Genomic DNA, 22973 nt, shown 5'->3' with positions numbered 1-22973 from the left:
CTTCGTAAGGGTGGTTTTAAGAATTATGAGTCAATACTTCTATAGCTATTATAGTATTTAAGCTTAGAGTATGAAAACGGTTTTAATTCCTCCAGTGCTTTTCCAGCAAGATGTTGCCAAGGGTATCACCTTGGAATGCCTAATAATTCTCTGTTGACTTTGGGCAAGCCACTTCACCTCTCTCGGCCTCATTTTCTTATCCAGGGTCTTAAGCAATGCTTCAAAAGTAATGAATCCTCTAAGATGGTTTCAGTGGATGTTGTGGAATGAACAAACTGTAAAATGAAGAGAATGGAGCAAATAGATCACCAAAACAGCCTCTAGTTTTAATACTTCATGTAATTCATTATCTCCCAATATTACTGTGTTGGACAAATGAAATGCAATGCATCTGCGGTCTGCATTGGGAAACCCTACTGCAGAACACCATACCACTGGCTAAAATGAATTTTGAAGGTATCCACACAAAATATCACATCCTTTACTGTGATAATTAAGCCACTATCATCTCTGCCCATATTGGACTTAAACAAAGGCTTCAGTAGAAGAATAAATACACGTTTATTTTGTACAAAACGGCTGTGAAGTGTCCTAGAGTCCCCAGCGGGCAGCAAGCGCCCGCGGGCAGGGCCTGAGGCCCGGGCGCCCTCAGAGCAGCAGCAGGGAGCCCAGCAGCAGCTCGCCCTGGCCCAGCAGGCGGCCCCGCTTCAGGCCGCGGCCCTTGTCCTCGGCCTTGACGCGCACGGCCAGGCGGCGCACCTCGTCCTCCGACAGCCCCTCGAAGCAGAAGTCCTGGTCGAAGACGGCCTTGCGGCTCCGCCGGACCACGGCGCTGCGCTGCTGGCGCGTCTTGCCGGGCGGCGGCAGGACCAGGCTGACGCGGCAGCCCACGGCGCAGGGATCGGAGGCTGCTCCGGCCGGGTCCTCGGGGCGGAGCAGCCGGAGGCGGAGGCGCCCGCTGGCCGGACTGTACTCGGCGGCCAGGCGCAGGGCGCCGCCGGCGCGACCCAGAGCCACGGTGCCCTCGGCCTCCAGGAGCTCGGGCCGCGGGCCGGCGTCCGACGGAGGGGACGCGGAGCAGGTCCGGGCCGGGGACCCCGAGCTGGCGCGGCGTTCCTCGTCCAGGTCCCCGCTGGACACCGAGCGGGCGCGGGCCAGGCCGCGACTCCTCCGGGCCTGCAGCGCGCGGCTCAGCAGCCCTTCGGGGGCGCGCAGGAGGCGGTGGCCGCGGGGCCGCAGGGCGAACGTGTTCCGGGGCGGGCGGGAGCCGCCGGATGCCGCGGGTGCGGTGAAGCGGACACCACGGGACCAGAGGGGGGCGTCTCCGCCGCCGCCGTAGGTGTGGGCCCGCGGGCGGAGCACGGGCGGCTGCAGGAGCGCGGCGGCCCCGGGGCCCCCGAGGAAGAGCGACTCCTTGCGGCGGGTGTGCGGGCTCTCGAGCAGCGCGCAGAAGCCGTAGGTGGTGCGCGCGCGGGGCAGGTGAGGCAGCGAGAGCGCGGCCTGCGAGCGCGGGTCCCAGTCCGTGCGCCCCGCGGCGGCGTCAGTTCCTGCTTTTTTAACCCAGGAGTCCCGGTGTGCAGCCAGCACGGGGCAGGGCGCGAATCGCGGGGGGATGCAGAAATCTGGGATGCGGTCTGGGGTGAGCACGTTTGCACACTTGGCGGGCGCGTTGGCAGTGGTTCGTCTGGCCCGACCCTGGAGACGTCCGTTCCCGCCCCGTAGGAGGCACTCGGGACCTAAGCCGAGCCGCTCCAGGCACCACATCAGGAGGCAGGTGCGGGATCTGGGCCACCCTCTGCTGGAGCTGGTCAGCCTGCAACGCACAAGCGCACACGGATTGTCAGAGTGAGCCCCGCAGGGCACAGCAATTCCTCTCTCCTTTCTTCTACTTTTGGGGTGCCTTCTCCTCCCTCCTTCGGGACTAGGCAAACTGTCCCCTCCCGCTCCCCGCTGCTATTGCAAATTATGTTTTGGTGACCGTGACAATAGTTCTTCATTTGTCCAGTCTCCGTTCAGTAGTCATGAACATTTCGGGGCTTATTGCTTTAATCCGATCCGCCTTAGCTGGCCTAAGGCAGAGACTATCAAATGTTGGTCTCACGCTGTCCTTGATGCTTGTGCAATCATTTCCTGAATCCTTGGATTATTGCTCTAGTTCTAATTATTGAAATAATTACCCCCCCTCCAGGACACTCAGCTTGGTCTCCCTTTTTAGGGGCAAAGAGCTCTAGAAGAGTCCCGGGGAGTTAAAGCAAAGCTTTGGGTCCCACCGAATGTACCTGAGGTCCAATGCCAGATGGATCTCGCACCATTCTGACTGGGGCACTTACCAGGAGGGGCTCAGGAGCGCGCAGCCTGCGCGAAACTCAAAGGGCGCGTGGCGGGGTGATACAGTAGAGCAGTCCAGGGACAGCCGGCCGGAGCCTTTATAAGCCGGGCCTCTTGCGCCCGCCAATGGGCGGGCCGGAGCGACGTTGCTCGGTAACTTGATTCCAGGCCTCCCTCCCTCGCCCTCCACCTGCGTTCCTTTTGCCACGTGGCTGGATCTGCTGCGCAAATTCAAGAGATCCAGTTCTCTTTCTCTCCTGCTTGGTGTGGGGATGTTATCCTCAGAAACCGTAAACAATTTTCTTTTTCATCACGTGCAAAAGAGGGTTAAATCTTTACTATGTCGCAGAGTCATAGTGAACATCATCTAGGGACACAATGTGAATGCACAGCACCCTACACCCACCGCTAAGAGAAGATAAAAGTCGGGTTTGTCTAATTCTTACTTAACACCCTCTTCCAAATTCGGCCGTTCCCTGCCCAGCTTTCAAAGTTTCTTGGCTTGCTTTATGGCTCTCTGTTCTGATTTAAGTGTGTGTTTTTTTTCTTTGTTGATCACTCTGGTACCAGGAACCTTTTGGGGTGCTGAAAATATTCCACACTGGTCTGGGTGGAGTTACAGGGGTGTAGTCCTATGTAAAAAATCACCTAGCATAGCCCAGCCAGCTTGGCTCAGTGGTTGAGCTTCAACCTATGAATCAGGAGGTCAAGGTTGGATTCCCTGTCAGGGCACATGCTGGGGTTGCAGGCTCCCATTTCCTATGTGGTGCGTGCAGGAGGCAGCTCAATGATTCTCATTATTGATGTTTCTATCTCTCCCTCTCCCTTCCTCTCTGAAGTCAATAAAAATATAAAAAATAATCTAGCATACATTTAACGACTACATATAAGATTATATGTAGTGTATACCTCTATTTTTTTTTTTTTTTAATCTTACAACCCACTTTTTAAGCCATGTTCTGCTGGGTTGTTGTTTTCTTGTGTTTTTTTGTTTTTTTGATGTGTGCATATTTTTTTTTGCTTTATAGTCCTCACCTGAGGATATGTGTTTTCTTTTTAAATTGATTTAAGAGAGAGGAAGAGAGAGAAACATCGATGTGAGAAACATCTATTTTTTGCCTCCTGTAGGCGCCCCAATAGGAGATGGAATCTGCAATCTAGGTATGGGCCCTGACTAGAAATCAAACCTGCCACCTTTTGGTGTATGGGTGGACATTCCAACCAACTGAGCCACACCGGCCACGGCTATATGTGCTGAATTTTGATTGAAAAAATATATTCCTGAATACAACAGGGCTGTTGAAATCATCCTTTGGAGACACCTTGATCACATCTGGCTTTTCTAGGCTGTACCCACTAAGAGACCTTTTTCATTCCTTTTGAAACTTACATGTGTTAAATCTGTAAGAGAGCCACTTCCTTCTAGCTCAGGTTGAAAGAGATCTGAGGCGTTTTGTTCAGTGTTTGGGTATATGCTAGCTAGTTCGGCATTGTAAATCAAGTGCTTCTCCAAATAATGTTTCATAAATTAAATGATTTCATGCATAGAAGCAGTGATAATTATTTTTAATAAAAATAGAAGGGAAGTTGTAGAATGTAGTGATTAAGAAAACTGGATGTCATGCCCTGACTGGTTTGGCTCAGTGGATAGAGCGTCAGCCTGTGGACTGAAAGGTCCCAGGTTCGATTCCAGTCAAGGGCATGTACCCTGGTTTCGAGCACATCCCCAGTGGGAGGTGTGCAGGAGGCAGCTGATCGATGTTTCTAACACTCTATCCCTCTCCCTTCCTCTCTGTAAAAAAAATCAATAAAATATATTTAAAAAATAAATAAAACTCTACCAACTACATTAGTCATTTGTACACATGATTAAAGAAAACATTGCTTTTTTTTTTTTTTTTTTAAAGAAAACTGGGTCTGAAATCAGATGTGGTTTTGATGTTAGAATGGTGGCTCCCTATGTGAACTTGAGCAAGTTTAACCTTTCTAAGTCACAGTATCAAAGGTAAAATTAGGAGGTGGAGCATTTGGGAGGTAATGGGATTAGTGAGAGACCCATCGTAATAATAATAATATCTACTTAGAGAGTTGTATGAGTATACAATAAGACAGTGCATATAAAGAGGTTAGCATAGAGCCTGACATACACAAGTACCAGATATCATATTTATTATTGTTACAGAAGGGAGAAAATGTTCATTAATTCATTTCTTCATTCAAAGCAATATTTACTAAATGCTTCCTGGGTTCCAATCACCTTATTAGGTAGGTGGATCCAGGCTGTACAAGATCATATCAGCTATGTATATTTGTCAGAATAGGAATAAAATGATGAGGATGAAATATTTGAATTCCATATAGCAAAGGCAGGAATGAGGAGAGACTACTGAACATTATTTATATATTTAGCCAGGGGGGCAGGGTTGGTAGGTTTCTGGGTTTACCATGACCTTGAGTAGCTACTTAAGGTCTTTATATCATCTCCATTCCTGGTTAAAATTCTGGAGCCAGTGTTAAATCTTTGGGAGAATAATTACCAAATTATATACTCACAGGTCACATGCATGTGTTTTGACTTAACTTTTCTCAGGAGACAAGATGCTGTTGCTTTGCAAGAGCCCAGAGAGCCCTTCGTTAAAATGCTAAGACTCACAATCGGAGAAGCTGGCTGAGAAGTTAAGAAAACGATGTTGCCCAACTGGTGTGACTCAATGGATGAGTGTCAACCTATGAACCAGGAGGTCACTCTTCAATTCCAGGTCAGGGTACATGCCTGGGTTGCAAGCTTGATCCCCAGTAGGGGTGTGCAGGAGGCAGCCGATCCATGATTCTCTTTCATCATTGATATTTCTATCTCTCTTTCCCTCCTCCTTCCTCTCTGAAATCAATAAAAATATGTCTAAAAACAATTTTTTTAAAAAAAGAAAGAAAGCGATGTTGTGGTGGGAAAAAGGAAAAAAAGCACCAAGGCATGAGAAATGATGTAGGGGTAAAGAAATATATACTTTGGAGTGAATCTGTCCTAGGTTCAAATCTATTATGCAACTTTTTAGCTATAGGACTGTGGGCAAGTCAATTAGCCTCTTTGTGCCCACATTGTATATTGGAGGTAATAATACCTATCACATGAGATTGTTGTGAGAATTAAAAGTGTATGAAATTCCTCTCACACAGCAAGTGCTAGCTAACAGTTACTGGTTATTATTATGAAAGTAGATTCCTTTAAAAACAATTCTCTTCTTGGCCAGGAAAACAGATTTGCTTTGTTTTAGTTAGCAATTCATCTTCTTCAATAACACTTTAGCAGCATTTCCTGTGTAAGATTTCTTGAAAACAGCAGAGATGTGCCCTTGCATGGTCCCTCGTGACCACATTAAGCCCTTACTTTGGAAGCACGAGCCATGCGGTACTTGGGATGCTGTAACAGACTGAGGCCTTGTACCTGGAACACACAAATCTACTCAGAGGAAGATTGTGGTCATTCTGAGCGCACAGCTACCAGTATAGCTATGGGGACATCCAGTAATGGAGCTGGCAAACAATTCTGTGAAGTGAGCATAAATAGATCATCACCCATGGAGGCCAGAGGTTCTCTTGGAGTAGAAGGAAACTAAACAATTTAAAGCAGACTTCATATATATATACACACACATACTAGAGGCCCAGTGCACAAAATTTGTGCACTGGGGGTTGGGGGGGGTGTGTGTCCCTCAGCCCGGCCTGTGCCCTCTCGCAGTCCAGGACCCCTCACTCCTTACCGCCCACCTGCTTGCTGCTCCCTACTGCTCGCTCCCGCCACCACGGCTGCACTGGCCAGTGGTGAGCCCAGCTTCTGGCTGAGCAGCACTCCCCCTGTGGGAGCACACTGACCACTAGGAGGCAGCTACTACCTTGAGCATCTGCCCCCTGGTGGTGATTTCATAGCGACTAGTCATCCACCATTCGGTCAATTTGCATATTAGGGTTTTATTATATAGGATAGGATATTGAATGTGAACTGCAAATGAAAAATAAAATTTAAAAAAGAACCAAATAAAATTTTAGATCTGAAAATTTTGTAATATATATATATTTAATTCTCACCTGAGGATGTTTTTAAAGTTGGTTTTTAGAGAGAGAAACATACATGTGACAGAGAAATACCATAGGCTGCCTTTGCACCTGCTGACCCACTGGGATCTAACCTAAGTATGTGCCCTAACCTAGAATCCCACAGGAAATCCTTTGGTGTACAGGTTGAGACTCCAACCAATTTGAGCCACCTGGCCAGGGCAGATCTGAAAAAAAAAATGTTTTAATGTACCTCCAGGCCCTGGTCTATGTGGATCAGTAGTTAAGAGTGTCCTCTCATGCACCAAAGGGTCATGGGTTCGATTCCAGGTGAGGGCACATACACAGGTTGTGGGTTCCATCCCTGTTGGATTGCTTGGGCAACTGATCGATGTTTCTCTTTCTCTTTCCCTTTCCTTTCCTCTCTCTCTAGAATCAATGAAAAAAAAAAATCCTTAGAGGAGGACTTAAAAAGAAAAAAAATGCTGGTTCGGTTCAGTGGATAGTGCTTCTGCAGGCGGACTGAAGGGTACCAGATTGGATTCTAATCAAGGGCAGGTACCTGGATTGTAGGCTCAACCTGGGGCCCTGGTTAGGGATTCAGCAAGAGGCAACCAATTGATGTCTCTCACATTAGTTTCTGTCTTTCTCCCTCCCTTCCACTCTCTGTAAAAAAAAAAAAAAAATTAATGCAAAAATGTCCTCAGGTGAAGATTAACCAAAACAAACAAATAAGCAAACAAACAAACACCCATCCCCAGTGTGATTATTGAAGGAGCACATGAAGTATTTGTTGAATGAACTGGAAGGGATGGGACTTCGCTTTCTAACTGTTTTAGCAACTCTGCAAGCCAGAGGGTTTATTTTTTATTTTAATTTTTATTGATTGATTATTTCAGAGAGAGGAAGGGAGCGAGAGAAACACCAGTGTGTTGTTCCACTTATTATGTTCTCTTTGGTTGTTTCTTGTCTGTGCCCTGACCAGGGATCCAACTCACAACCTTGCTGTATCAGGAGGTTCTAACCCACTGCGCTGGGTGCTGCCTGTCAGGGCCCCTCAACAAAACCCCTCTGGCTGCCCTGGCCCCTGCTGTGGGTCGCAGCTCCTCTGCCACAGCAAAGGTTTGGGTTCCATTCTGTCAGGGCCCCTACTTAGGTTGCAGGTTTGATTCCTGGACAGGTCTGACTGCTGCTCAGGAAGTGACCGGGACATTGAGGTCCTTGTGCTCTAGTCATTCGGCGGGGAGCTGGGGTTCCATTGCCGACATGGCCAACTGATCCCCGCTACCCCTGGTCCTCCATCGAGGATGACTTCAACTATGGCAGCTGCTTGGCCTCCGCCAGCGTACACATCCGCATGGGTAGGTCGCCCTCCCGCAGCTTGCCAGGCCTGGCTGCTGCGCAGTTGCCCCGGGAGGTGGATTTCTGGGTTCCCAGGAAGAGCGCCCTCTGCACAGGACTCCCGGGGAGAACCGGGTCCTGGAGGGAAAGCAGTTCGCTCCGCCTCCCTTTGGGGCTCCTGGGTCCTAGCGGAGCGCATGTCCTGCGTGGAGAGCCGCCCCAGGGAGGCCTCCTAGCTGGGTGTTGAGAAAACGAAACTGGAGCCCTTCCTCCTTGAACCCTGTCGTCTTCGGTGTAGAAGGGGACAGATGAAAGCCTCAGCAGCCTTACTGGGGCATGTTTAAATGAAGATGTTAATTTTTTTTCAGTGAAAATAAGTTTATTGTGTAATCAATATTATGTAATCATTGTGATTACACAATAGCCTGCATTGAGTTATCTGCTGGGATGTTTGTGCTTTAGGGCATGTGAACGCATTATTTATTTATTTATTTATTTTTTGACACAGCCTCACGTCCCCGCCACGCCCACCTGCTCCTGCGGGTCATTACCCATGAGGGCTCCTAGCTAATTTGCATATTCCTCTATTATTATATAGGATATGAGTATAAGAGTTTGGATGCCAAGGAAAGCAAGAAGAAGACTTTACAACCAAATAAAATACTGCTATTCTATTTATCTATCTATCTATTCTGATTTATCTATCATTCAACAGAATTAGAGGATGGAGTAATGGAAAGAATGCAGACCAGAAGTCAGGACACTTGGGTTTTAGCTCTGACGGTCACTGACTTGTGGAACTTTGGCATGTCCCTTAATTCCCTCCTCTGTTCAGTGTTTCCATCTGTCAAATAAGAGGGTTGAATTAGCCAGATGATTTGTTTTCCCCTGGCTCTACCACTTTGCAATCCACTCCAATGCTTTCTGCCACTTAACCTTCCTAACTTCTCCGACTGTCCATGGTGTAATCTTATTCTCTAGCTTTCTTCAGTATTTCTGTTTTCTTTTTTCCCGAAATTCCTTTTGCTTTTCTTAATAAACTCCAGGGTTGGGGAATGGATCGTAGGTAAGGGGTAGTGTGAAGTTAGAATTTCTATTTTTCTATTTTTAAGCAAGAGTTGTTATTATTTATTTATATTTTTTATTTTTGAAATGCCATCCATTTCTGAGTTAGTGGTTTTTTTGCTGGTGCCTTTAGGTTTTCCTACATACAATATTATGTCATCTGCAAATAATGACAGTTTTACTTTCTCCTTTCCAATTTGGATGCCTTTTATTTCTTCTTCTTGTCTCATCCCTATGGCTAGCACTTTCAGTACTATGTTGAATGAGAATGGTGAAAGGAGACATCCCTTTCTTGTTCCTGATCTTAAGGAAAATGCTTTTAGTTTTTGCGCATTGAGTATGATGTTGGCTGTAGGTTTTCCATATATAGCTTTTATTATGTAGAGGTGTGACCCCTTTATTCCCACTTTGCTGAGAGTTTTTATCATAAATGGGTGCTGTATTTTATCGAATGCTTTTTCTGCAGCTATTGATATGATCATGTAATTTTTATCTTTCATTTTGTTTATTTGATGTGTCACATTTATTGCTTTGCAAATATTTTACCAACCTTGCATCACGGTGTGTGATCTTTTTAAATATATTGATGGATCCAATTTGCTAATATTTTGTTGAGGATTTTAGCATCTATGTTCATCAGGGATATTGGTCTATCATTTTCTTCCTTTGTTGTGTCTTTATCTGGCTTTTGTATTAGGATAATGTTGCCCTTGTAAAAAGAACTTGGAAGTCTTCCCTCCTCTTGAATTTTTTGGAATAGTTTGAGGATAGGTGTTAGTTCTTTGAATGTTTGGTAAAATTCGCCTGTGAAGCCATGTGGTCCAGAACTTTTGTTTGCTGGGAGTTTTTTTTTTTTAATTTTTTTTTTTATTACTGCTTCAATTTCATTAGTTGTTATTGGTCTATTTAGATGTTCTACTTCTTCCTGATTCAGTTTTGGAAGATTCTAGGAATTTGTCCATTTCGCCCAGGTTGCCTATTTTGTTGGCATACAGTTTATTTTTTTGGTAATATTTTCTTACAATCATTTGTATTTCTGTGACGTCAGTTGTTACCGGTCCTCTTTCACCCTCTGATTTTATTTATTTGGGTCCTCTCTCTTTGTTTCTCGATGAGTCTGGCTAAAGGTTCATCAGTTCTTTCAATGAACCATCTTTTGGTTTCAGTGATCTTCTGTATTTTATAAAGTATTTATTGTTGAAAGTATTATACATATATGTCTCCCTTCCCCCCCATTGACCCCTTATAGCCTACCCCATCCCTTGCCCCAGGCCTTCACCACCTGTTTTGTATTTTTTCTTTTTTTTTTTTAGTTTCCATAAGAGTAGTTATTTTTTAAAGTGTCACTCATTTTAATTCTTGTTTTTAACAGAAAAAAAATGTTTTGTACATCTGTGCTTATTGCCTAATCTCTCATTGCAAGTTACTTTTGCAATTGCCTTTCTTGGTCCTCTTTTTTAAAAAATTTTTTTACTTATTTACTTGAGAGAGAGAGAGACATATTGAGATTGAGAGATTCGTTGTACCACTTATTTATGCATTCATTGGTTGATTTTGTATTTGCCCTGACCGGGGATTGAACCTACAACCTTGGTGTACCAGGATGATCCTCTAACCAACTGTGCTAGTTGGCCAGGGCCTTCTCATTGTTCTTAGTCAGAATTACTTTAAGAACTATAAGTACTAGAATGTTCCTTTTCTTTACCTAACCTCTGTATCTAAATTCCTTTGGGTATTGTTCTTTACATTAATGTGCTAGTGGTGTTTCCTGACATTATAGTTTGTTTTGGATAAGGACTGTAAATTTCTTCTCCAAGAAGTATGGAAAATTTGGGGCATTACTGTGTGCACAAAACATATTTAAAAAGAAAAATATTAAAATTTAAAAGTGTTAATACTATATGGTAATAGTATTTATGCTGACAATTTTGAATTTTCCACTGAGATTTTCTATTCTGTCATTAACCTTTTAAAGGAAGATCTCCGAGAAGTACTAGTAGCCTAATGGTGATTTAACTAACTATTGAAAGAGAAGAGGGTGGCAATGCTCAGGGAGCTGGAGGAAATGAATACCTGCTGTGTAATTTTGGGTTAAGTAATTTAATATTCCTGACCTTAATTTTACTATAAGATGGAGACAACCCTACAACCTGCATTACTTATCTTACAAATCTTTTATGATGATTATATGAAAGTGCATACCTTGGCATAATAATGGCATGATAGCTCATGAGGTATAACTGAAGAAGTATTAATAAAATGGAATAATGCATATAAAAGCACCCATATGCATTATTCTTTCAAAAGTATAGAAAAACAAGGAATTATTAGAGAAGGATTAGTATTGTCCATTTCTCCAACCAGATCTAACCTCTGTTCCATTCACTTGACCTTGCTATTCTGTCCTTGGAATCTTTTATCTTTGTTATTCAAACTTTTTATGATGAATGAGGCTATCCTAATCAGAATTTAATTTTTTTTTTATATTCCCCTCAGTGCATAGTTGGTGGGAGTGTATAAGGAGAGAGGGATTGTTGGAAGAGGGCGTGTGGACTAGGAACAACTTGGGGACAGATTGAGGAAGGCTTTCTGAACATTGTAAAGTTATTGGGTGCTTTTGATATGGTGACTAACCTGTGCTCACTTGTGCTTTGGGAAAACAGCTTCTGTGGCGGTGTGCAGATGGATGAAGGGGAAAACTGAAGGCGAGGAAGCCAGTTAGGTGATTGAATGATCCAGGTGAGACATAAAGAGAATTTAGGAAATATGGCAAAAGCAAAACGGACAGGTTTGGCTATTAGTTCATTGTGGATGGTGATGGAAAGACGTGCTAAGTGCCTCCTACGTATTTTGTCAGGGTGACTGAGATAAGAAAAACAAATGGTTAAGAATTCATTTTCTGTGTGAAGGAATGGAGGGTTAAGATGGGTATTGATAGTACTGATTAGTATTGGTTTTTTTCTTTTCTATCACTTTTACATATAACCAATTATAGACATTTGACTTTCTATTTTCTTCTTCAGTAGACTTTGAACTTAAGACATCTTTTTCTTTTTGATCCTATTTTAGTCCTTTTAGGCTGCTCTAACAAAGTATCATAGACGGGGTAGTTTAAAAACAATGCAAATTTATCTCTCACATTTCTGGAGGCTGGGAGGACCAAGATCAAGGTGCCAGCCAATTCAGTCCAGTGGGGGCCCACTTCCTGGTTCATAGATGGTTATCTTCTTGCTATTTCTTCACATGGCAGATGGGGGAAGGAGCTCTCTGCCTCACTTTTATCAGGTACCTTCAATTCAGAGGGCTCTGCTTAATTACCCAATTACCCCCCAAAGGCCCCACCACCCTAATATCATCATATTGGGGGGTAGGATTTCAATGTATGCATTTTGGGAGGACACAGTCTATAGCAGTTGTTTAAGAACAATTCACACAGTTTTTCAGAAGTAATGTGTAGCAAAGCATTTAATAAATGCTGAGGACTACAACTAACCCACCATTTCTGAGGTTTACTCCTTTACTGTATCTCCACAGCTTTTTGAAATATATTTTAGAAAAAAAGTCCAGGTCTCTCAACAGAATTGGTTTGTCCACGGGTAAATTTCCCTAACATAAAAAGCCCTTGAATTATAAAAGCCCTACTCTCAATGTAGCAAGACATTGAACCAGAGACAGTTCAATGACAGGATGGAAGAAAGTGATATATTAATAACATGTAAGCCACATAGAAACAAAAAAAGTACCACGTTTTTGTTGTTTTCTTAATGAGGTAGGTAAGAAGTGCCTCCGAGTTAAAAGAATGAATCAAACACAGAAGCGAGCAAAAGAATGGGTTAAGAACAACATGCATGTTCAGTTCCCATTCTATCTACCATCTGATGATGCAATTCTGTTCCTACCCCACCCATTTCTAAATGATTCAAGTATGTTTTCGGGAAGCGAAAAGAAACGGAGACCTTGCCCCAGGCGGAGTTGACAGGTAGCAGAACTGGGGTGCGCAGCCTCCTAGTCTCCACCCGGAGCGGGGAGGGGGTGGCTGCTTAGGAGGTGCACTGGGTGGACTCCGGGTCTGGAAAGCGCCGCGCAGTGGGGCCGGCCCCGCGCAGCTGCTTTCCCCGGAGATGGCTGAGCTCTGCGGCCCCGAGATCCACAGCCGACGACGGCGGGCCAGCAGAGCAGCCACACGGAAGCCCGCGCGCTCAGTAACTCCTGCCCTCACTCTCATTAACATCTTCTCCGTCTCGTCAGTGTGCAGGGCTGCACGCGGCGGCGAGGTTCGGGGCCGGGGCCGCACACCTTCGGGCCCGGGCGGCGGCGCGCCTGCGCACAGGCCGGGTCACGCGTGCGGCGGGGGCGGGCCGGCGCCGGAGGGGCTGTCATTCGCCGCGCGCGGCGCCGCCCTTCGCTGCGCCCCGCGGTTCCGGCTCCTCCTCCCCGCCGCTCGGCCCCACCATGGTGCTGGAGTCGGTGGTCGCGGACCTGCTGAACCGCTTCCTGGGGGACTATGTGGAGAACCTGGACAAGTCCCAGCTGAAGCTGGGCATCTGGGGCGGTAAGCGAGAGGGCGCGGCCGGCGGGTGCGGGCGGGGCCGAGGGGCCCACGCTGCGGGCTCCGCGCCAGTCCGGCCCGGGCCCTGCTCCCTTCGCTGCCGAGACCCCGCCTCCGGGGAGGGCGCTCGCGCGGGCCCCCCTCCCCGCCGGCAGGTGCGAGGCGCCGGGAGACCGGTGCCCGCCTGCACCTCCCCTAGGTGCCGGGACCGGCCGGGGGTGGGGGATGCGGCCGGTGGCGCTCGCGCTGCCCGGGTCTCAGCGGCCCGAGCCCTTGCCCTGTCCCCCACTGCCTCCCTTGGGGGGCTCCCCTCGCAGCCCTCAGCGTGGCCCCTGTGGCTCCATAGCATAAAAAAACAAACAAACAAACAAAACACCCTTTTCTGCTCCCGCATCACGTGAAGTGATGATGGTTGCATGGTCGCACACGCTCAAATAAAGTGGCATCAAGGAAAAAGAAAAGGAAAATTGCATTTCGCATTTATCTTCTCTGGCATTCTATAGCCGACCAGGAGCTGGCTTTCTTCTCTGGATTGCAGGGTTTGGGAAGGTATGGGCAGGGGAAGATCATTGCAAAAGGCGTGTCACTAGGGCTTCTTGCTCCTAATACTGTCAGCTTCCGAGCAAGTGATTTCTTTCCTTCGTATTTACTTTTCCCCCAGTAAGGGGAGGACTTTCAGTTTTGTTTTGTAGCGATGGAAAGGAAGGCAAGCCACGACCAGCATCCTCATTAATTAGGTGCATGACCAAGAATGTACGCCGACCTTTCTGTCCTAGGGGTTGTGTATAGAAGTAGACAGCACCCTCTTCAAAAAGCTTAATTATTTGCCCTAATGATGCGTCAAGCCTTGGGGTCATTGGGGATAGTTTCTAGCTCTATGAAGAGTTTTGGGAATTTTTGTCAGGCTTGGAGGGAAATCAGAGAATTACTCAAAAGGATGGAGCTGCTTTTAATTCACTCAACAAACTGGCTATTGAGCACTTGCAATGTGGTTAGTGCTGTAAGTATAAAATACTCACCAAGTTTTGAGAAAATAGGAGGGAGAAGGTAATATCTCAATTTTTATGTTGATTACATGTTGAAATGATAATATTTTATTATATTGGATTAAATACAATATATTAAAATTTATCCTGATTTGCTTTTTACTTAAAAAGCAAAACCCTGGCCCTTGAGCATGTTTGAACCATGTGGGTTCACTTATACTTGGATTTTTAAAATCTGCCTTGCTCAAGGGTTAACTGCAATTACATACGTGAACCACCTTATCTGTCTATATATATAAAAGGCTGATGTGCTAAGTGTCCCTCCAGGTAATGACATCACGTAGCAACGCCCGGCTTCCTCTCCCTAGCGACTAGCCTCCTTGCAGTTTTTTCAGCCCAGGAATATGACTTGCAAGGTGGAAACATTTTACATTTTAACCCAATGACTGTGAAGTGTTTTCCCATGCCTCATAGCATTTGATCCTCACAGAAGTCCTGGAGTAGGTAGATAGGAGACTCGGTGGAATCCTATTTTCTTTTCTTTTCTTTCTTTTTTTTTTTTTTAAATATATTTTATTGATTTTTTTACAGAGAGGAAGGGAGAGAGACAGAGAGCTAGAAACATCGATGAGAGAGAAACATCGATCAGCTGCCTCCTGCACATCTCCTACTGGGGATATGCTGCAACCCAGGTACATGCCCTTGACCGGAGTCGAACCCGGGACCTTTCAGTCCGCAGGCCGACGCTCTATCCACTGAGCCAAACCGGTTTCGGCTTATTTTCTTTTCATTAAAGCTTGACCTGGCTGAAAAGAAGTAAGAAATGGTGGACCTTGAAAAATTACTTCAGGTTTTCTCACTGCGCAGAATATAGTCAAACACTGCTGCAGTTAAATATTTTACCCTTTGTTTTCCCTGTATGATCTAAAATAATAATCTGCTTTGTGTTGATATTTACTGCTGTGTTGCTGACAATTACCTGAAAGAGAAGTTGGGGTGCTTCACTGGGCTGGAAAAAGTTTAGCTAAATCAGGTCTAATTAAGGAAGCAGGTCTAATTAAGGAAGTTTATTCTATATCTATAAAAGGCTAAGTTGACTCATGCGTGTGCGATACATAAAACTCTCGCTGGCGCCAATCACATGCGTGTGTTTCGATCTGTCATTGTTCATCATGAATTTTGTTGACACTTCTATATAGAGAAAGGATGAATAGCGATATTAGAGTATTTCTAATTAATTTCCTTTTAATGTGCACGAATTCACGCACTGGGTCACTAGTATATTTATATTGAGCATTGTTGTTAATAGAGCCATGGAATGCTGCCCTGAAGTGTGGCACCACCTGCTTTTAATGGGTTACTGATCAGTTGATTGGTTCGGTGTGGTTTGCCCAATATGTACTTTGTTCACATGCTCTAAGTAAAGAAGGAGACATTTAAGGAATGAAATGTACAGTGCATTCTGCAGGGACCAAGTGTTTCTTTAGAATACTATCTAATAATTCAAATGATTCCTTCTAGTTTGTAAACATTTGAAATCTGAAAAGGCACTGGGCTAGCATTTAGGAAATCTGGATTCTAGGTGTTGTGTTGGACAAGCCAGTTACTTTACTGGTCCTTGGTTTCTTCATCTGAATTTAAACTTTAATAGAAAAAAGTCATACCACATAATATCACATATAATTACTATTCAAAATCACTTACCCAGGTTATAACATTGTGCCTTATTTATCTCAGACAATATTTTTTAAAGAAATAAAGTTTATGGATATATTAGAAAATTCTTTTATTCTCTCCTTAAAATTAGGGATTGGAGTAGGTAACATCTAAGGGTCCTTCCAGTGCTAATACTCTAATTCTAATGTAAATGTTTTTACTGTGAAAATTTGAAGTATACTGCCTGACCATTTTGAACGTTTTCACAATTGAAATTAAAATGCCATAATTTTGTTTCTTTTACTCCGTTTTTTTGGCGGTATGTAGGAAAAGAGACTTTTTTCTTTCATCTCATTTTCTTGCTTTTAGAATAAGGTCTTCTGCCGATGGCCAACATCAACTTTATAATATGCCTGAGCAGATAAACCCTTTTTTTTTTTTTTTTTTTTTTAAATAGGAATTATGTCCAGTGGAAGTCCAATATGGATTCCATCAGCGTTATCAGCTCACTTCTGTAATGTTTTGCTGCCTTTTATTTTTGTGGTTGTTATAAAGGAAGTTAGAAGACACGAGCTTTTACAGTTATTGCTCAGAATATTTTATTTTAATACCAATTCCTCCATTAAAATAAAAAGACAAAATATGTGAGTTGGCTGTTTCTAGTCTTTAAAATAAATATTTTTGAAGAAATTTACCTCCTACTGGGGATGTGCCTGCAACCAAGGTACATGCCTTTGACTGGAATTGAACCTGGGACCCTTCAGTCCGCAGGCCGACGCTCTATCCACTGAGCCAAACCTGTCAGGGCTATCTTCAACTTTTTATGGAAAATAAATGGAAATATTAAGTCAATTCAATAAAATAGCTGACCTTTATATGTCCATGTTATAGACAAGTTTTATAAAGAAATGATATTTGTATATCTTATTTGAAAACTACTTGCTTTAGCAAATAAGTTTTATATGTCATAAAGTTTGGCTTTTTCAGTTTTTTTTCTGGTTAAATTTTAACATCTTGAGAAAGGAAAGAATTAAATCTGGAAAATTTCACACAGGTGAACCTACCAATCTTTGGATAAAATGGTAAATTGATACTTCTTCACTGGAGTATATGACTAGGACAAGGCAGAGATTTTCAACCAGGGGTGACTTTGCCCCCAAGGGTAAATTAGGCAATGTCGGAGGCATTTTTTGGTTGTCACAATAAGCGGTGGAAGTGTGCTACTGGTGGGTAGAACCCAGGACAAAGAATTATCTAGCCTGGAATGTTTGTTGAATAACCCTAGTCTAAGGAAAATATTGAGATTGTCTTCTGCATTTATAGAAGGACTTCAGGATGCTGAACAAGTCGTAGAAAGAAGTAAAAAAGGACAGAGGAAGTGTATGTCTCATGAAATTTATAACTAAGAAACTGATGTCTTAAATGACTGAAAGATACCGTATTAAAAAGTCATAATCTTTGCTTGTATGATATCAGGAAGTAGTTTTAACAATTAAAATGTGTTAGCATAATTTGAAAAAGATTGTGCTGTGTATATTCATACAAAATTTAGGCATGCATATTTCACAGTGAAATCCACAAAAAAACAACAAAAGGTTGTAGAGTGAGAAGGATGGGGAAATTTATTTGAATATCTAGAATCAGGAAGTTATATGTGAATACTGTCTTTAAGTTAGAGAAGCATTCTTAAGTCTTAGTTTCCTTATCTGTGGAATGGAGAAATAACACTGAGAGATAATGTGAAAATCCTTCGTAATTATAATTTTTAAGCTGTTAATACTGATAGAAATAGTGATGATAAACAAACCTAGCTGAGTGGTTGAAAACAACCTGCTTTGTTTTACTTTATTTTCATGAGTATGTTTCTTTTAGACTTCAGACTTCAGGGCTTTCATATTCTATAGTGTGATAATTTTGTGTAAAGCTAATACCACACAGATGAACAGCTCTTATTTCCCAAACAAATTCCTTAAAAGAAACAAAACCTACTTGCATTTGAATTTACGCTTACATTACTTATATTACCTGTTAGTTAGCTTGTAAGTCAGGTTTTCAAAGGTTCAGAAAAGTGCCTGGTGGGCATATTGCTGCCAAGGCAAGTAGGGGTTATCTAGATTTTTGTTCCTCACAAACTGCTACTGGGAGATACATTGCATAGCCCTTGGCTATTTGAGGTGTGTCCAGGTTATAATGGTTTTAAGAGTAACAAATGTTTGAAAAGGTATGTTGAAATGGCAGATGTTTTGCAATTTGGTTTAAGTAATATTGCTTATTATGTAGAACCCTTTGTTATGCCCAGATTTCAAGGTTCCCAAGAGGCCACCAGGGAGCCAGCCAGTCCAATGCAAAAGCAAAGAGTCTTTTAATTCAAGCTAGCTTGTGCTCCCCGTTCACCACACTCACCGACACAGCGGCAAGCCCAGTGGCCGAGAGCACGAGGCCTGATGGGATTGTGGGTTTTATAGTAAGGGCAGGGTAGGGGACTGTGGGCCCCGCCGATTGGCCAGGCGCCAGTCGGGTCTTGTTACACAGGATGTGGTCATCTCTATGGCGCGTATGTCCCTTGATTGTCATTGGTTAGTTTAAAGAAATCCCAGGTGTGGCCAGCAGGGGCCTGGGCTTCTGGGAAGAAGGTACTCTCCTGAGCACATGGCGGCTGCCCCAAAAATGGAGGACCCAGGGCAAGATGGAGAGCGCAGTCCTCGCCCTCCCTCAGGGCGAGCTGAGCCCGGGCTCCAGGGGCCAGTCTGGTTGCCGGGGGTCCAGCAGCTCGGCCAGTTCCAGACCAGACAGGAAGTCCATGTCCTTCGTCTCGTCCCCGGGGGCGCCGGCGATCACCTCCTTAGGCAACCTGGTAGCCCCCCCGCTCCTGGGAGGTCACCATATTAATGCCGAACTTAGTGCGGACACCCGATCGGCATAGCGCACTACAGCCCAGAACTCCTGGGCTCAAGCGATCCTCCAGCCTCAGCCTCCCGAGTAGCTGGGACTACAGGCGCGTGCCACCGCACCTGGCGGCGCCGCCGCCGCCGCCGCCGCCGCCGCCGCCGCCGCCCCCACCGCTGCCGCCGCTGCTTGCGACAGGGAGACCTGGAGGTCGCCGGCTCTTCCTCTGCCGCCGCTGTCGCGCGGGTCCGGTCTGGGGGCGGCGGGCGGGTGGCGGCCTGCGCCGGGCTCTCGCTGCGGGCTGGGGAGTTGGTGCCTGAGGCCGCCAGCAGCGTGGTCAGGCTGTGCCTCATGGGGCCCGGCAGCCGGCCCACATAGGCCCCGCGATGACTCGCCCTTTCACCTTGTCAATTTGATTTTTCAAATTGATTTACTGTGGAAAGTAAGGAAAATCCTCTATTCAGAGTTCGGCTGCTCTCATTTCCATTTGAGAAGTAAAATATACTTGGAGGCTGTGATGTGTTGGATGTAAGGTGTGGCTATAGTGACCAGGAGTAGGAGCCAGGTGGAGTGCCCTCAGAGTTTGTAGCTCTGCATATCAGGCTGAGCCCTTGGTGATCATTGTGCTGTCTGTCCTTCACTTCACCCCTGATACTTTTCCACCAGCTGCCAGATATTGTTGGAGCAGCATAAGGAAGGAGGAAACCTGGGATCTAATTCCATCTTCTATACTGCCTACTTGTGTGGTGTTTGGCAAATTACTGAACAGTGATCAGTAATTTCTTATCTGTGAAAGGGTTATTCAGGGTCATCTTTTCTGACTTTAAACTTTTGTGATTTGAACAAGACCAGGGCAGCGTGTGCTCCTTTCTTAGATAAGTCATTCTGCTCCTTGCTCTGTCTTCACAGTAAGAAATGATAGTCAAATAATGTATGTTTTCCTTTTTGTTCTTTACTCAGTACTGGTGAGCAGAGGCCACAGTCATGAAATATGACAAGATAAATGAAGATAAATTCCAGTCTTTTGTTGATGTTTGTGAATCCAAATCTAATATATTAAACTAGCGGCCCAATGCATGACATTCATGCACTGGAGGTGTCCCTCAGCATGGCCTGTGCCCTCTTGCAACCCGGGATCCCTTGGGGGATGTCGGCCTGCCGGCGTAGGCCCGCTCCCCACCAACTGTGAGCCCAGCTTATGGCTGAGCGGCGCTCCCCCTGTGGGAGTGCACTGACCACCAGGGGGCAGCACCTGCATTGACTGTCTGCCCCCTGGTGGTCAGTGTGCGTCATAGCGACTGGTTGTTCGGCCGTTTGGTCAATTTGCGTATTAGCCTTTTATTATATAGGTAGGATAGGATTGTCTTAATAGGTAGCTGCAGGGAGCTTGAGAATGGAAGAAAAAGCAGGCCTCTTTGCTTCTTTTTACCATGACACATAAAACATAGTATACCTAGGTATTTCTAAACTTATAGAAGTATTTTTTTTTTTTTAGTCCTATCCTCCCAGGTAACACTTGATTTAGTGAAGGCCACATTTCTTATTAGCTTGCCTATAGCATATGAAATAAATAACAAAAAGTTCAATATTGTAATGTAATATGTTTAGGCTCAGTTATCATCAATTAAAGCAGTGCCTAAAATTTAAATTGAAAACACCTTTCCACATATTTAAATAGCGTCAAAAATTTAAAATTCACTCCTTTTATAGAAATAAAACGGGAAGTTGGTACTTTGGTGACCTTCCTGCTAGGAAGCTCTGCCGCATTACTCACTAGTATGAGATCCATGAAGTGTACTTGAAAGGGAGACAGTTCAGTGGTAACATGGCAGATCTCCAGCTTTCTTTGCCAAGACTTCCTGTTTCAGTAGGGAAATGGAAAGAGTAAGAGTTAATTGTTTCCTCTCCTCTCTCCCACTTTCCCCTCCCAGGACAATTCACTGTACATGCCTATTGAAAGGTGTCTAGATTGGTTAATTTAGTTTAAATAGCTATATTCAATTGAAATGAATCTCTACAATATTTTCTTCAGTATTTACTCAAGCATTAGTTATTAAAGTGATCTGATTTGTGCTTTAAAAACTGATTAATAATTTACTTCAGCTCACTTATTTGGAAAATGAATGTTTGAATATTTGAATATACTTTTAAATAAATAAGTGTTTATGTTATAGATACATAAGGGAATCCTATATAATAAAGAGCTAATATGCAAATTGACCATCATGACCTCGAACAAGATGGCTGCCCTCATGTGGTCAAAAGATGGCCACCACAAGATGGCTGGCAGGGGAGGGCAGTTGTGGGCGATCAGGCCAGCAGGGGAGGGCAGTTGTGGGCGACCAGGCCAGCAGGGAGGGCAGTTAAGGGTGACTGGGCTGGAAGGGGAGGGCAATTAGGGGCGACCAGGCCAGCAGGGGAAGGCAGTTGGGGGCAACTGGGCCCGCAGGGCAGGGCAGTTGGGGGCGATCAGGCTGGTAGGGGATTGGTTAGGGGGTGATCAGGCTGGCAGGCAGAAGTGGTTAGGGGCAATCAGGCAGGCAGGCAAGCGGTTGGGAGCCAGCAGTAGGGATCGGGCCTAAACGGGCAGTCGGACATCCCCTGAGAGGTTCCAGATTGGGGAGGGTGCAGGCTGGGCTGAGGGACACCCCACTCCCCTGTGCACAAATTTCGTGCACTGGGCCTCTAGTTCTTAAATAAAAAATAAATACAAAGCACCACATATTCCTTTTTCATTATTTTATAACTAGAGGCCTGGTGTACAAAATTTGTGCGCTGGAGGTGGAGGGGGTGGTGTCCCTCAGCCCGACCTGTGCCCTCTTGCAGTCCGGGACTCCTTGGGGGATGTTTGACTGCCGGTTTAGGGCCACTCCCGGTGTCGGGCTGGCAGTTGGACATCCTTCTTGCAGTCCGGGACCGCTTGCTCCTTACCATCTCCCTGCTCGCTGCTCCTTAACACTTGGCTCGCTGCTCCTTAGCGCTGCTACGGAGGCAGGAGAGGCTCCCGCCACCACCGCTGTGCTCGCCAGCTGTGAGCCCTGCTTCTTGCTGAGCGGCATTTCTCCTGTGGGAGTGCACATTATAGTGACTGGTTATTCTGGTCATTCTACCATAATGGTTGCTTAGGCTTTTATTATATAGACTAGAGGCCCAGTGCACGAATTTGTGCACTAGTAGGGTCCCTCGGCCTGGCCTGCGGGATCGGGCTGAAACTGGCTCTCTGACCTCAAGGGTCCCAGATTGTGAGAGGGTGCAGGCCAGGCCGAGGGACCCCCCCACTGGTGCATGATCGGGGCCGGGGAGGGACGTGAGAGGTTGGCCAGCCAGGGAGGGGCTGTGGCAGGGCTCCAAGACATGTCCGGCCCATCTTGCTCATTCCTGATGGGCTGGACTCCAGCAGCACACTCACCTATGAGTCAGAGCATCTGCCCCCTGGGAGTCAGTGCATGTCAATAGCGACTGGTTGACTGTCTGCCCCCTGGTGGTCAGTGCACATCTTAGCAACTGGTCAGCTGGTTGACTGCCCCCTTGTGGTCAGTGCATGTCATAGCGAGCCGTTGAGCGGCCTTAGCGTATCATTAGCATATTATGCTTTGATTGGTTGAACGGCCTATAGGACAATCAGACACTTAGCATATTAGGCTTTTATTATATACTAGAGGCCCGGTGCACAGAAATTTGTGCACATTCGGGGGGTAGGGAGGGGTCCCTCAGCCAGGCCTGTGCCCTCTCGCAGTCTGGGACCCCTCGGGAGATAACGACCTGCTGGCTTAGGCCTGCTCCCAGGTGGCAGAGGGCAGGCCCAATCCCTAGGTGCAGCCCCTAGTCGGGCTCAGAGCAGGGCCGATTGGGGAGTTGGGGCACCGCCCCCTGTCATACACAGAGCAGGGCGGATCGGGAGGTTGCGATGCCACCCTCAGTCACGCTCAGGGTAGGGCCGATTGGGGGGTTGGGGCACTGCCCCCTGTCACACTCAAGGCAGGGTTGATGGGAAGGTTGCGGCGCCACTCCCTGTCACGCACAGAGCAGGGCCAATCAGGGGGTTGGGGCGCTGCCCCCTGTCACGCACAGAGCAGGGCCCATCAGGGGGTTGGGGAGCTCCCCCCTGTCAC

General features: G+C 45.7%; 2 protein-coding genes across 6 annotated transcripts in view; one reads left to right on the top strand and one right to left on the bottom strand.

Annotated features, from left to right (window-relative positions):
* Positions 1 to 542: 542 nt before the first annotated feature.
* On the bottom strand, positions 543 to 2467 carry LOC118653081 (C2 calcium-dependent domain-containing protein 4A-like). Its single transcript, XM_036303658.1, has 2 exons — positions 2331 to 2467; positions 543 to 1813 (listed from the first exon to the last, which is right to left on the bottom strand). The coding sequence occupies exon 2, from the start codon at positions 1762 to 1764 to the stop codon at positions 649 to 651; it is 1116 nt and encodes a 371-aa protein (XP_036159551.1). The 5' UTR covers positions 1765 to 1813; positions 2331 to 2467; the 3' UTR covers positions 543 to 648.
* A 10326-nt stretch (positions 2468 to 12793) lies between these two features.
* The window catches only part of VPS13C (vacuolar protein sorting 13 homolog C), a 194943-nt gene continuing 184763 nt past the window's right edge, over positions 12794 to 22973 (top strand). Inside the window, exon 1 of one of the 5 annotated variants that reach the window (XM_036303645.1) lies at positions 12794 to 13336. In XM_036303645.1, the coding sequence (XP_036159538.1) occupies positions 13237 to 13336 (100 nt within the window). In that variant the 5' untranslated portion in view covers positions 12794 to 13236. The remainder of the gene's footprint in view (positions 13337 to 22973) is intronic. The other 4 variants (XM_036303634.1, XM_036303625.1, XM_036303615.1 and 1 more) reach the window with 4 other exon arrangements.

Source organism: Myotis myotis, unplaced genomic scaffold (assembly GCF_014108235.1).
Source record: "Myotis myotis isolate mMyoMyo1 unplaced genomic scaffold, mMyoMyo1.p scaffold_m19_p_1, whole genome shotgun sequence".
NCBI lineage: Eukaryota > Metazoa > Chordata > Mammalia > Chiroptera > Vespertilionidae > Myotis > Myotis myotis.
Note: the sequence above shows the minus strand (reverse complement) of the source record. Positions and strands in the feature narration are given on the sequence as shown.